Raw genomic sequence first — 13,670 nt, 5'->3', positions numbered from 1 at the left:
TTTAAAACAGCTTCACATTTAAAAATTATGTTCACCAAAAATGGTAAAAACTGGCTCCAGATTTGCTGTAATTTTGTTTGCTGTTCGGCAAACACTTTATTGAGAGCATTTGCCTTAGAAATTAAGATATTCATAAGCTTCAGACAAATTGTTTAAAATCTACTGTTGTAGCTGAAATGGTAATCACATAGATGTCTATATGTCACAGTATGCCTACAGTTACAGAAATGGGAAGTAAGTACATGTAGTGTGGGTGCCGTACAGCTCTTGGTTCCATAACCTATGGTTCTAGTTTTCACATGTACAGCAAATTTTCATTATTTCCATTTAAGATTTTCTAAACAAACAGGTGGGAATCTGATGGTCATAATAGGCACAGTACAATTTCCATGAAGATATAGGCTATGATCAGAATGAAATTCTAGCATATGCTATGCTGCCTGCTGTTTTAACAAATAACGTGAAATGAGAACACAGTATGCAGTGCTGTACTGTCAGTTAAAACTGTTGCATTGCATTTCATTTCCCAGTGTGTATATTTAGTATGGAAGATTGTTTGCACTATGGGATTTAAAAAACAAAATAAAAAAAAATCAATTCAGACTTTTTTCTGAGTCTGTATCAGACTTTTTTCGTAATTGTGTCAGATATAAGTCAGAATTATGAGACAAGAACTTGCAATTGTGACAAAAAAAAATCTGAATTGTTAGCTAAAAACCATTGTGGAAACAAAAAAGTATTCGTGAGATGTAAACTTTTAAGCAAGAACGATAAAATTGTGAGATATAAACTATTGCGAGACAAAAAGTCTGAATTGTGAGTAAGAAGGTCGCAATTAACTTTTGTTTTTCTCCCATGGCTGAAACAAGCTTCCATAATTCTGGGTGCCTGATACATGTTCTGTGTATTAGTATGAGTAGTATGGTAATATGCTGCTCTGAACATAGCTATGGAAGATGTCAAAACAAAAAATTACTGACGGCATAAAGGATCAGACAGTGAAATACACAGTCGAACCAAAACCTAAAATACTATACAAGAAATAAGAATTTACTATAATGGAATAAGGTCTTATTGACAGACCATCTAGGATATGTGTGCTTGTTCACATACTTAAATATACATTTTAAAAAAATTAAAATAACATTAAAAAACACAGCAGTTCCCAGTTTGGTACCCGTTGCTGTGCTTTTGTCCCTCATTGTCACCAGTTCTGTTTAAATTCAGGCGTTTGCTTTGACCATATCGTCGGAATCGGGGTCCTTAGCGTCGTCTCCACCACTAGAGGAGTAGCTGCTGAGGTCAGCCACACCGGACTCGAAATCACTGCAGGTTGAAAGGTCATCAGGGTCACCGTTCTTGGGTGGGGCTGCTAACTGTAGCGGCAGTGTGAAGGAAGGAGTGTGTTTCTCGCTTCTTGTGGCGGTGAAGTAGTCTAGAGGGCTGCTGAGTTCACTCTCGGTTGGAATTGGACGGCGGGCGCGTTCAGACAACTTGTTGGGCTTCTTCCTCTCCCCTGAAGTTTTCCTTTCCTTCAGCTGGGCAAGTCTCTGTAAAAACATTTGAAGAGGACAAAGGTTAGTGAGTTTTACATTGGTGCAGCAAAAAGGAACAAATTCAATTCTATTGGGATAATTTATGAAATAAGGGAGTCCATATGTCCTCCATTTATAAATTGCCTAAAATATCCAGGTATTGGATTTGTTTTCCTATTGACAGTCTCTCTACAGTCCTCAAAATTTATATTTACATGTATTTGCATTGCTTTGACTTTTCTATGTAGATCCTTCTCTCAAGCCTCGATTGGTCAATTATGTATAATATCTGCACCCTATTAGTCAAACTACTTTTACCCAGACTTTTTAGGCAATTTAGAAATCCTGACAACCACATGTCCAGGAAAAAGAGGATGTATGGTCACCCTATTAAAATGGAACACTAGTATACTACATAGTAAACTTGAAATGTGTAATGTGGGAATGAATTGTGCACCCATCCTCTACTTGCGGATGCATTTTAAAATGCCTTATGAAACATGTGATATTTATGCATGCATGTGTATGCCTTGTCCAGCGTCCGCCTCCCGTGGTACCTCCTGGTGGGCGCTAAGCTCCTCCTCCAATTGTTGTGACTCCTCCCTCACCGCGTTCAGGCAATCGGCTGGAGATTGGTGTGAGGCCACACTTTTCTCTGCACGGCCGTACATCCCCTTCCAAAACCTACAACATAATTTTTAGTTGATTAATCCTCTGTTGCACAAAGTTACCCAACAACCTGTTTTTTTTTTTTTTACATCATTAGAAAATGTTTATGTTGTGGTGCACAATGTGATGTTTTATTGACTTAAGCTTATCATCATAAGCTTTTTGTATTCTCTTGATCTAGATTGCATGTGTTGGCATTTTATTTTAGTATTATTTACTATTATTACTATTAGTATAAGTAATAATAATACTAGTTCAATGGTACTATTTATTAATAATTTAAATGAGCTTTTATTTTTATATTATCAATTCACATTAAGTGTAAAAATATGTGCCAGTTGGGCAGGAAAATTAAATGGTGTTTTGTCTATTTTTCTTGCCAAATGGCACATATTTTGTCTTGCTTAAGTTTTGTCTTAGCAAAACTTACTAACAACATTTAGATACATTTTTCAGAAAACAAGAGTTAATATCTTAAGTCATTTTTCTTCTTTCGCAAGTAAATTCATCTTGATTAAAAAATGTTTAGATATTTTTTGGGCCAAGATTTTTTTTAACAGTGTATTCAAATCTGCCGTGTAGAAGTTTAGTCTCAAGTCTTTTTCACCAATGTTAAGTGTAATAAAATGGTTTAATAACATTTTTCAGTCATTGATTCACTGATCCATTGTCACACAGCCACCAGACGACATACCCAAAAAGGTCCACCTTTTAATTTGACTACTTTCCACCTAAAACTCTTCTGGAACACACTTGAGGGGGCTTTTTTGATCCAGGAACATGGAGGCTGAAGGTCAAGTTCACCCATCTAAACGTATCCCAAAGGTAATGCTTCTTTTTCATATCAACAGTTATTTGTTGAACTTTTTGAAGAATACAGGCATTGGATTAGCCTAATTTAAATCATTAAGGCCCGGTTTCATAGACAGGGTTTAGCCTAAACCAGGATTAGGCCATAGTTCAATTAGGATATTTAAGTAATTTTTATAAAAACGCCTTAGAAAAAAGCATTACTGGTGTGCATCTTAAGACAAAACAACATGTTTCAAGATGAGTCAGTGCAAGTTTCTTTCAGTTGAAACAGCTCAGATTTACATTTTAGTCTAGGACTAGGCTTAAGCCTTGTTTGTGAAACCGGGGTTAAACACTCTAGTGATCAAGTCAAACAACCGCTCTTATAAGGTACCAATCTTTCTCACAAGTCCACTAAAGTGCCTTGGTGGAAATTAACACTTGTGTTTATTCCTTGTTTAATCCTAAATTAAATAAATCAACACCTCGTTATGTTGCTACAGTGGCTTAAAACAAACATGCACAAAGGTGTCACTGCAAGCTATTTTGTGTCCATTAAACTTTCACTTCACTTTCTTATTCTTACAGTAAGGCGCTTTGTCATCTCTGAGCCAGTTTCGAAAGAAGCATGACTATTATACAACAGGAATGTGAAAGAAAGTATAATGATCGTATAGAGATAATTCAGTTCGGTTGACTTACTTGAAGCAGTAGGCAGTGGTGAGAGGTTTCAGAACACCCTGTGTCTGGCTGTGGTCTGTCCTGTATAGAGGGTTTGTGTATTCAGCCCTGTTCTCCCACAGATGTGGCCACAAAGAGCGTGTTCGCTCTTGTAACCTGCATAATTCACAAAGAGGGAGATTGAACAAGTAAACTAGCACACAAAGGTAATGAAACCAAGATGGTTCAACGGTTACAACAAGAAGTTACATTTCCATTTGTTACGAACTAGATTCTATACCACATCTATTTACAAAAAAAAAATTGAGATGAGAACAGTTTTTTTGAAGTAGGTAGGTATACTAATGACATGTTTATCTGGTGCACTTTGCAGGTTGGTCTGGTCAGAAAGCCAACTTGACAGGAAAAAAAACAAAACATCTAAAGCATTTGAAGGGATGAACCGAACCATATTTTTGGTTTTGTTTCGTTTTTATTAATGCTATTTCTCAGACACATACTAGTTCTTCTTTCCACACCAAGCCATTTATCATCCTGTTTTTCACACTGCTGGCATTAGCCAGACTTTAATCTGCACCTTTTTGGCTAATTGAGCATATTGAATTGGTGGCAGAGCCCACCGGTGTGAGAGATCACTCTGATTGGCTGTTCAGCTTAGAGAACCAATGTAGGAGAAGAAAAAGTGATGAAGCAAGCCAAAAAAAAATAAAGTTGAGCAACACTTTCCCTCCATCCGAATATACCTTCTTCCCTACAATATAGTAGGTTGAAAACAGTATGTGAGACTAGTAGTATGTCCAAATTGATAGTGTTTGTAAAACAATAGGCGAAAAGTATGTGGATGACCTACTTCTGATGAAATTCTGAAGTGTGCCTCTGATGAACATTACTAACCCATATGAGGCCACAGGAGTGGAGTTGTGAATACCAGTGAAGTGATGCGAGTCATGCGACTGATACTGGTAGATCACATGACAATGACAACATACAAAAACCTGCATTGCTTACGAGACGTTGTTGCTACAGCTGCTCGAGGAAGGAGAAAATTCCAGGCAGCGTACAACTGGCTAAGGGCAGAAATATGCTAATTTGAGACTGTCCGTCAGCGGTTGTGGGCGGGGCCTGAGCAATATGACCTCATACTGCTCCGAAAATCAAAACGGCTTGATAATTTAGACTTTTTAGGTTTTTTGGGCATAAAAGTGAATGCAGTTTCATCTTTGTAGGGTGGTTGTGTCCACACACTGGCCACATTTATAGCCGATGTCCGCTTTAATGGTTGTGAAGCAAGTATAGAGGGTATGCATTGACGTCACTTTCCTGCCGGAACATGCCCCCCCTCAGCTGGACTGAGTGGCAAAAGAGGTGCTGCATGAATGGAGTTAATAGGGGCAATGTGATTCAGTTTAAACTAAAGGTCGTTGGACTCGATATACTGTTCCTTACAACTTCCCAAAGATGCAGCCAGGAATTGCATTTCCTGACATTTATATGTGCCTGATTGCGACCACAGGGAAATACATAAAGCAAATTTGCCTGTGTACCGCTTCATTTAAATACACAATAGGTTGGTCTAAATCCGGGTGATCACTTACATCAATGTTATATTTATATTGTCATACCGTCCAGCCCAAAAACGTATATAGTTTTTGTCAGTTTATTTAAAAGCATCCAGTTATGCAGAATATAAGATGGTAAATATTTAATTGATGAGCTGTCAATACAAGATATAACAATACAATATATAGAGTACGATTTTACCGCAAAAAAACAACATTGACATAAAATGATAACTGCAAATCTGTGCTTCACTGCCTAAAGTCAGTCTGTTTCTGTGAACTGCAGCGAATCATTTGCTTCTCTCTTCGCTTTGGCAGTCTGTAAAAATATTCCTCAGATTTCTTCTCAAATCTATTTGTACAGTCAATCGCAAAGCTCTCTCTTGTTTTAGATGTGTTTTGTGTGTTCCTTCGTCACATTCATACTGAAACTCAGTGGGCGGAGTCACAGGCACTCCAGCTGACCGTCACATGCATACCCTCGATAGTAGGCTAAGGCCGTTTCTCAAACTGAAGGCTGCATCCTCCGGAGGTTGCATTTGCAGGCTGCATAGGTCATCAAGCCTGGTTTATTTCAGTTAACTGAGCATTATATTCGCGAGTCATAAGCATATTACAACAATTTACGCTTAATTAAGAATAATGGTCAAATTTATAATTGTTAATATTCTAAAATGAGATCTTCTTTATGACGTATGCAGCCTACAAATGCGACCTCCGGAGGATGCAGCCTTCAGTTTGAGAAACGGCCTAAATGTGATTTTAACACAGCTTTGTATTTTGGTGTATCCACAGTCTTAGTTCTTCCGTTTTTGAATGACAAATACAGACTACTGCCACCTGCTGGTATGGAGAGTTATTTCTTCTCAAGCAGACACAGAACCTACAAACTAGTTGGGTGTAGTGTTTGATGTGTGTTCAAGCGCAATTTTTGGTCGAGACACAAGTGACACCACAGTTGGTTTGGTGCTTTAGGAGCTCTCATAATATCAACGTAAAACATGATTTTGTTTCCTAGCTGAATCTTTTTTGTGGACAATATGCCAGTAAACAGACTGTGATCTATCTATACTAGTACATCTGAAACCATCTCAGTTCAAAAAGTAGTTGATTTCTGTCAAAATCAGAACCAAGTTATCCTACATGCTCTGGCATATTGAGCTGCAGCTGCACAAGCAGCTGGTGCGAGTAGAAGCTTGCCAAGTTTTGCTGATCCTGTTCCCCCTCTTCTCTTGCTGCAATCTCGATTCATAAAATTAGCAAAATGTTTTTTTGTTTGTTTTTTTTTTTGTTACCTCAAGTCTCTTCTCTCTTTCTGACAAATACCGATGAAGTTCCCAAACTGGCAGGAGTAGATATGTGTGTGTAGCTGTATGAGGAATCGCTCATTGAACTCAAATGCACAGGGGAACTGCTGCATCAACTGCCACACACACTCCAGGAACTGGTCCATGACTGGAGAAACCTCCTTAGGGTCACCATCAAGGTGAGCATACCTGTAGAAGATTTTATATAATAGATGAATTTGTAAATAGTAATGGTATAGTCCACCATCCAACCTTTCACCACCAATCTTTCTTTTCTCAGATTTCACTGGCACTTTTGGATATTCCAACTTAGTGTGTCATATTACAAAACAAACAAGAACCAGTGGTGTTTGCGGTCACTGATGTGCCAAGTTTGAATGTGCACATACGTTAATTACTTTTCATGAAATAATAAAAACATTAAAAACATATAAAAACAAATAAAAACATTACACAAAGTTATTGTTTGGCTTTAGAAGACTTTGAATATGTTATAGTCACTGTAAGCTTTTGCTATATGGGAAAAAGCAGCTTGAGCATTCTTGAAAATTTCTCCTTTTCTGTTCCATGTAAGAAAATGTTCATATTTGGGGAAGCGGACTATGTAACATTTCATGATTGGAGAGTAGAGACTCACCTAAAGCTTAAAGACACAGAGTCTAACATTGTATTCTGCATGACTGATGGTTTAGTCACAGTATTTGCTATGGATTCAGGAATGATACTTTTCTTAGTTCGCATGTTATCCATGCACAACATACACAGTAGAGGAGATTCACAGAAAGCTTCGATTCAATTATGCAATTCAACGAATTAAAATTAACTGCAAGTTGTACGTGGTGTGCAACATGTGAGGCCAGAAACATGCAAATTGAAAAGAAAAACAAACCTGTGGGAAAACTTGTGTCCAAATGATACCCAGTCCTTCTCAATCAGAACCTACAAGAAACAAGACTTGTGTTCAAAATAGAAAAAACATGTTACATATTTTGTCTTAGATGATGTTGGACTAGCGCCGTTTTAAAAATCAAAATGGATCAGACATCAGTGAAGTTATTATTACCATCAGTCCTTTGATAGTTCTGTAGTATGGATCCAGTAGCACACTAGCCACCGAACAGGCCTGAGCTGTTCTGTCCCACCCGTCTGAACAGTGCACCAAAACACTCACTCCATCCTCCGCCACTGCCTGACAACATAGATATGAATGGGTGAATACATGTGTGATCATATGATACTTATCACATTGTATTTGAAGAGTTCAGATGCAAAAGCCTCTAAGTGCCATCTGAAATTTTCTTCTAAAATTAGTTGTTGTTTTTTCTCAGGCTCCTATGTCTTTGTTCAGTTATTTCACTTTAATGGCAATGAAAAGAACCTATTCATTGCCATTAAAGTGGAATTATTGAACCTACACATAGGAGCTTGATAAAAAAAAAAAAACTTTTAAAAGAAAATTTCAAATGACAGAGGCTTTTGCATCTGAACTCTTCATTTTTACTTAGGATTTTTTACTCAGATGTTTTTGGACATGTTTCCAACATGAGATAATGCCATGTTTTATTAGATATGTAAATTCCATGATATTACATTGCCTTTTCTAATCACTTGTGATAACAGAGCATGGCCTTTCAAAAACCATATGTAAAAACTTTAAAAAAATATTGCCTTTGCAATGAAGACTCCAGCATCTAGTACAGCTTTGATGTGTTTTAGCCACCCAGAGTTCTCCAGACCCCACAGGAAATCACTCATGGAGGGAGCTGCGAGTTCACCAACTGCAAAACAGAAAAGGCTCATTTTCCAGCAAGTCAACACCAGACAAGTATCTGCTGGTATAAAAGTAATGTAGATTAATCTGTTTACCATCAATAAGCTTCTGTTGGCTGTTCCTCATGACATGGATGTTTTCTATGCCAATGAAGTGTAGTTTTATGTTAGTGTAATGGTCTTCATTCTCGTAGCCCTTCCCTGCAGCACGATTAGCCATGGCATTTAGCTAGAAATAGTTACAAACAGTGTTTCAACGTCACAAAACTGCTGGTATTTATGATTATTTTCAAAATATCAACATTGTAATACGACATTATGAGATGGGGGTGTGCTTCATGTAATGCAAAAAAAAAAAAAAAAAAACACTTTTCATTACCTTTAATTATATGCACAAAGCCAAAAATATTTATGGAGATATTATATGTATGCAGTAAATACGTGTGTGTGCATGTATGTATGTATGTATGTATGCATGTATGTATTATATATATATATATATGCTTAAATCGATCAAAAGTTTCAGTAACGACTTTTGCATTGCTACAAATAATGGTATTTCAAATAATTGCTGTTCTTTTGAACTTTCTATTCATCAAAAAAGTTGCACGGTTTCTATCAGACAACTTTCACATGACCCTGTCTAAAGCTCTACAGCTTGTCGAACCTGTCCTTCAATTTATTTGTTTTGTAATCTCTCACCTTTGGCCTTGTGTCCACCACATACATGTACTCGCTGACAGGGTTTGACTTCATAATGGCCTGCAGCATCTGCTCATCATCTGAGGAGCGTGCACTGAAACCAGAAAGAGGCTGACTGCTCCGACAGATCGATGCCTAGAAAACCAATTGTGTAAGAGTTAAAAAATAGAAAAGTGGGGAGGAGAAGACAATGAAAAGAATTATCTTAACATATTAAGCTTGATATAAAAAGTAAAAGTCTGCAACGAGTTGATCTTGAGTTCAAAGGAGTGTCGTTATTTTTGCACTTACGCCGGTGTCTCTGTGGAAGTAGGAGAGAACAGGAAGACGCCCTCGACTCCGGAACTTGGCACTGCCCACAATGACAGAAGGGGAGGCTGACTTTGGCACAAACAGCTCTGACGGGTAAGTGTCACACAACTGCCAATCAAAATATTTGGATTAGAACTATTGTTTTACATTCTTATGGTCAACAGTGGTCCTGTTTATTTAGTAACACACATTCTTAGGACTCATTCAGGACACATTCACACATGCTTTATGTGCAAGATTCATCGACAATTCATTCAAATCAGTGCTGTCAGATGATTAATCGCGATTAATCGCATCCAAAATAAAAGTTTCTGTTTACATAATACATGTATATATAAATACACACACACATACAGTATATATTTCAGAAAAATTGGTTATGTTTATATATTAAATATATTTATTTATACAATTAATTATATGAATATAAATATAGACGTAAATATTTTCAAAATATATACTGTATGTGTGTGTGTATTTATATAAACATAATAAATATACACAGAACACGCATATATTATGCAAACAAAAACCTTTATTTTGGATGCGATTAATCGCAATTAATCATTTGACAGCACTAATTAAAATATAATAATTTGCTCTGCCTCTGAACAACTTTTCTTTTCTGTTACTGTAAAAACATAAAATAGATATTTCTCAATTTATGTTCCATAAAAGAAAGAAAGCCGTATAGTTTGGGAACTACAGGAGCTCAAAAGTACATCTTAAAGTACTTAAAGCACAGTCTACTACCTTTGTTTTTCACAGTGTAATTTAAGGCGCAACTCAAACACTGATCTCTGAAATTTTGAGGAAAAGGAAATCATGGTTATTGACCCAGAGCATGAACAGGCATTTGATCAAAAACTTACTCTGTACTCATGATTGGCTGCTGTGACATGCCAGAGGTTGCTGGGTATTCCCATTCGACTGAATTCTGCCTTCAGGTCGATGAAGCCCCATGCCTTTTCCCTTAACTCCTTATCCAGGTTGGGGTTAAACGAGAAACAAAACAGCTCTCCATAGCGTTCTGCAAAAAATACATTTTTAAAAGTTAACGAGTGTGAAGCTCGTTATGGGTGAAATTCACAAAGCTGCACAGAATTGTGCTCTGACGTTGTTTGAATTTCACAGATGGTGTATTTTCAAGACCTTGGATTGTCTAAGCAAAAAAGGCACAGTGTTCACTTTTCACAGAAGAAAATGCAAATATATGGATCATTTTTCATGCTTCGCCAAATCATATGCGAGTAAATCTGTAATGCGTGTAACCCTTATGGTCCTTTGTCTAGACAAGCCACTTACAATTAACTCCGTTTCATCACGTGCCATTCTGTTTTAAAACGGATTTTGGTACTTCAAGTAGATTCTTATATTATCATTGTAGTTCTTTTTAAAAGGATATTGTTTTTCTGATCATGAAAAAAAATGTATAAATACTTTACACATTTTAATATTAAATTATAGTAAGATGAATGAGAGAAAGCATATATTTTGCATTTCACTTTTTAAGAACACTCTGAAAGCATCACGTTTAACATTCACAACTGTGTGATTTTTGCTCATTTTACTTTACCTGGGCGTGAAAGCCGAGTGAGGGAAGCCAGCACATCTAAACAGTCCTTCTCCTGCGGGATCAGCAGTCGGTAACCATGGAAGTTCTTACAGCGGATAATGAGAGGATTTCCTGATGAGTTTGTCGGAAGTCTTTCCACATTGTATACCAAACTGTGCAGAACCTGTGAAGCAAGAGAGATCCTTAGTGGCTGAGAAACTCTGGATTCATATGCATATTTTTAGAAACTTCTTGTTTAGACATAATGATACACAGAATACATAATGATGAGTGAGTTCTAAATGATTTTTTAGAACTCATATGTATTTTATATATATATATATATATATATATATATATATATATATATATATATATATATATATATATATATATATATATATATATATATATATATATATATATATATATTCATGTTAAGTGGTATATGGCTACCCAGCTCTTTACAATTGGATATATTTAACAAAAACGGCTTGATTGCTTGTATAATCACAAAATGTGAATAATGTCAATGATAAACAGACAAACAGACAGATAAATAGATTTTCTAGGTTTAATTTAAATTTAGCCAAAAAAAAAAAAGAAAGGAGGAGGAAGAAGCTTAATTGTCTGCATGAAAGGGTTTCAATTCCTACCCAGGTCTCTTTGCGGGCCTCTGAGTTCTCTACAAATATAGTGTGAGTAGAGGAAAGATATAATGTTCCCACCGTAGATTTCCTGGGGGTCAGTCTATCAATCATACGCACATTTTCCACCTGAAAGAAAGCAACATACAGTCTTTTTTTCTTCTTCTAAAAACCAACCTTGTGATGTACATTATATGTTATCAATTGTAACAGGATGTCAATTATTTAGCAATCCTAACACCAAGCTTCTCTTTTTCTCCAGCTTGACATTATTCTAAAACATTCATGCAATAAATATGACATGAAAGATAGCTAAGCACAGATCACGTATGTACTTGTCCTAATCTTGAATACATTAAAATCATAAAATATTATACCACAGAGTATGTTTTTAAAATGAAATGGTAAGATCTGCTGAGTCTCATGGTGCATCAGTAGTGCTGCTGAGGCTGAACCATTATTCAGATCTTGTTACAAGGCACTAGATGAAAGAAGATGGGGGCTGCATTGTGGCCTATCACTGGGCATATTCTGTCAAACCATTTATTTTCACAGAAAAATCATTCGGTAAACAAATATTACGTTTTAAAAGCATGTCATTCAAAACGACAGCGATCTAGAGGATGAACGCTGTATTGCGAGCGTTTATTAAATACCCGGACATAAAGGACATCAGCAGTACCTTTGGTGTTCTGATGTGCTCCATCCTAGAGACGCCTGTCCAAACGATGCGCAGGAAATTAATCCGGACCGACCGGGGAATCGGGTCTTATTCAGGTCAGAAGAACAGAGCGATTCGTCGCATGATGGTTAAAAGAACATCATTTGATAATGGGATGGCCCGCAGGTATGTAGCTCAAGCCATGGCTCTGGTCTAAGCGCGGGGACCGCTGTACGCTCAGACTGGTACACGGTGGACAACGCCGAGCGCGCACGCTACGAATCCTGCTATGGCGAAGGACTGGCTCATGAATATTAAATAAATTGTGTGACGTTTGTCCAATAGTTCTCTCTGATTGGTTGAAAGGCAGACAATGATGGGTGTGCTGTAGTCAGAGGGCGAATGAACGATTCTCACTTTGAGGAAGGTTTGGCTTATTAATTTTCATGAAGGTACGTGACTGGACGCTTTAGGAAGGTAACCAAGCTACGTCACAAAGAACTATTTAATATGCATGACCCAATCCCTCGTTGTAGTAGGATTTGTATTTCGCACTACCTTGCATTATTTCACAACAGCGCACGCGCAAGCATCTCGTCTGTATCCCCATATTGAAATATAGAAACTATCGCCCTTGAAATGAAAGACAAGGTGATAGATAATTGTTATATTTTAAAAGATACTATATATAAGGTTCTGAATAAAGATAACCTTTGCATATCTGTATTGGCTGATTTATATATATATATATATATATATATATATATATATATATATATATATATAATTGCCTGTTTCCAGTATTTCAATGATTTAAAATGATAATTGATTTCCAGTCACACGATTCAAAGAATCAATCACAGGGTTACAATGGCTGGTCACAGCTTTGTCTTCTATCATGTGATTCTCAGGCAAGCAGTATTTTGCTGATGCATTTATACATTTTGTAATATAATAGTTTTGTAATATAATTTAAAGCGGCCCTTTGTCATATGACTCTTTCAACATTCAATACTGCTTTCATTTTATGATTATCTTTTTCATAGAAAAATTTTGGTTTACGTGATTACGATAAATATTGTTGTTTCTTGTGTCGAGATTTGTCCAGAGGGTGGCGCTAAATTACCGCAGTGAACATTTGAGAAACTGTGGCTCGAGTTGCCCCATTGTTTACACATATTCCCTTTACATGTGGTAACGTTTTACTTTACATTTACTAAATGTAACTATTTTACAAACACTATGATCAACATCCAGTCGTTCACATTCAATAATGTTTATATATATATATATATATATATATATATATATATATATATATATATATATATATATATACACACACACTACTTAAACTAAGTTTAACATTAGTTAAAAATGACTAATGATCTGTATTGGTGAGGCTATGTAATCTGTCTAGTCCCATTTACTTTGATCAGTGTCTGAGGAAATGCTGGTCTTTTATAATCAAAGCTGAATT

The 13,670-nt window shown here is 36.5% G+C and overlaps 1 protein-coding gene across 2 annotated transcripts; it reads right to left on the bottom strand.

The window, feature by feature from the left end:
* Window positions 1–64: 64 nt before the first annotated feature.
* LOC306872663 (phosphatidylinositol-3-phosphate phosphatase MTMR7-like) lies at window positions 65–12,481 on the bottom strand. Of its 2 annotated transcripts, none has more exons than XM_079421335.1 (14): window positions 12,212–12,481; window positions 11,539–11,658; window positions 10,904–11,066; window positions 10,200–10,357; window positions 9,307–9,435; window positions 9,016–9,150; window positions 8,410–8,542; window positions 8,212–8,321; window positions 7,607–7,732; window positions 7,433–7,482; window positions 6,532–6,732; window positions 3,699–3,833; window positions 2,093–2,219; window positions 65–1,550 (listed from the first exon to the last, which is right to left on the bottom strand). In XM_079421335.1, the coding sequence occupies exons 1-14, from the start codon at window positions 12,233–12,235 to the stop codon at window positions 1,224–1,226; spliced, it is 1,938 nt and encodes a 645-aa protein (XP_079277461.1). In that variant the 5' UTR covers window positions 12,236–12,481; the 3' UTR covers window positions 65–1,223. The 2 variants fall into 2 exon arrangements, with proteins under 2 accessions (XP_079277461.1, XP_079277462.1); XM_079421336.1 differs by having other exon boundaries at window positions 2,065–2,219; window positions 12,212–12,464.
* Between the last annotated feature and the right edge of the window lie 1,189 nt (window positions 12,482–13,670).

Source organism: Barbus barbus (assembly GCF_936440315.1).
Source record: "Barbus barbus genome assembly, chromosome: 7".
Taxonomy (NCBI): domain Eukaryota; kingdom Metazoa; phylum Chordata; class Actinopteri; order Cypriniformes; family Cyprinidae; genus Barbus; species Barbus barbus.
This window is presented reverse-complemented; position numbering and strand designations above follow the sequence as displayed.

Bases quoted from the DNA above. Each gene is read 5' to 3' on its own strand.
- LOC306872663 (XM_079421335.1), bottom strand. From the start codon at position 12,235: ATGGAGCACATCAGAACACCAAAG. The intron at 11,659-12,211 runs GTACTGCTGATG...GCTTTCTTTCAG, and splicing joins AGCACATCAGAACACCAAAG to GTGGAAAATGTGCGTATGAT. The intron at 2,220-3,698 runs GTAAGTCAACCG...ATTATGTTGTAG, and splicing joins ACCACTGCCTACTGCTTCAA to GTTTTGGAAGGGGATGTACG.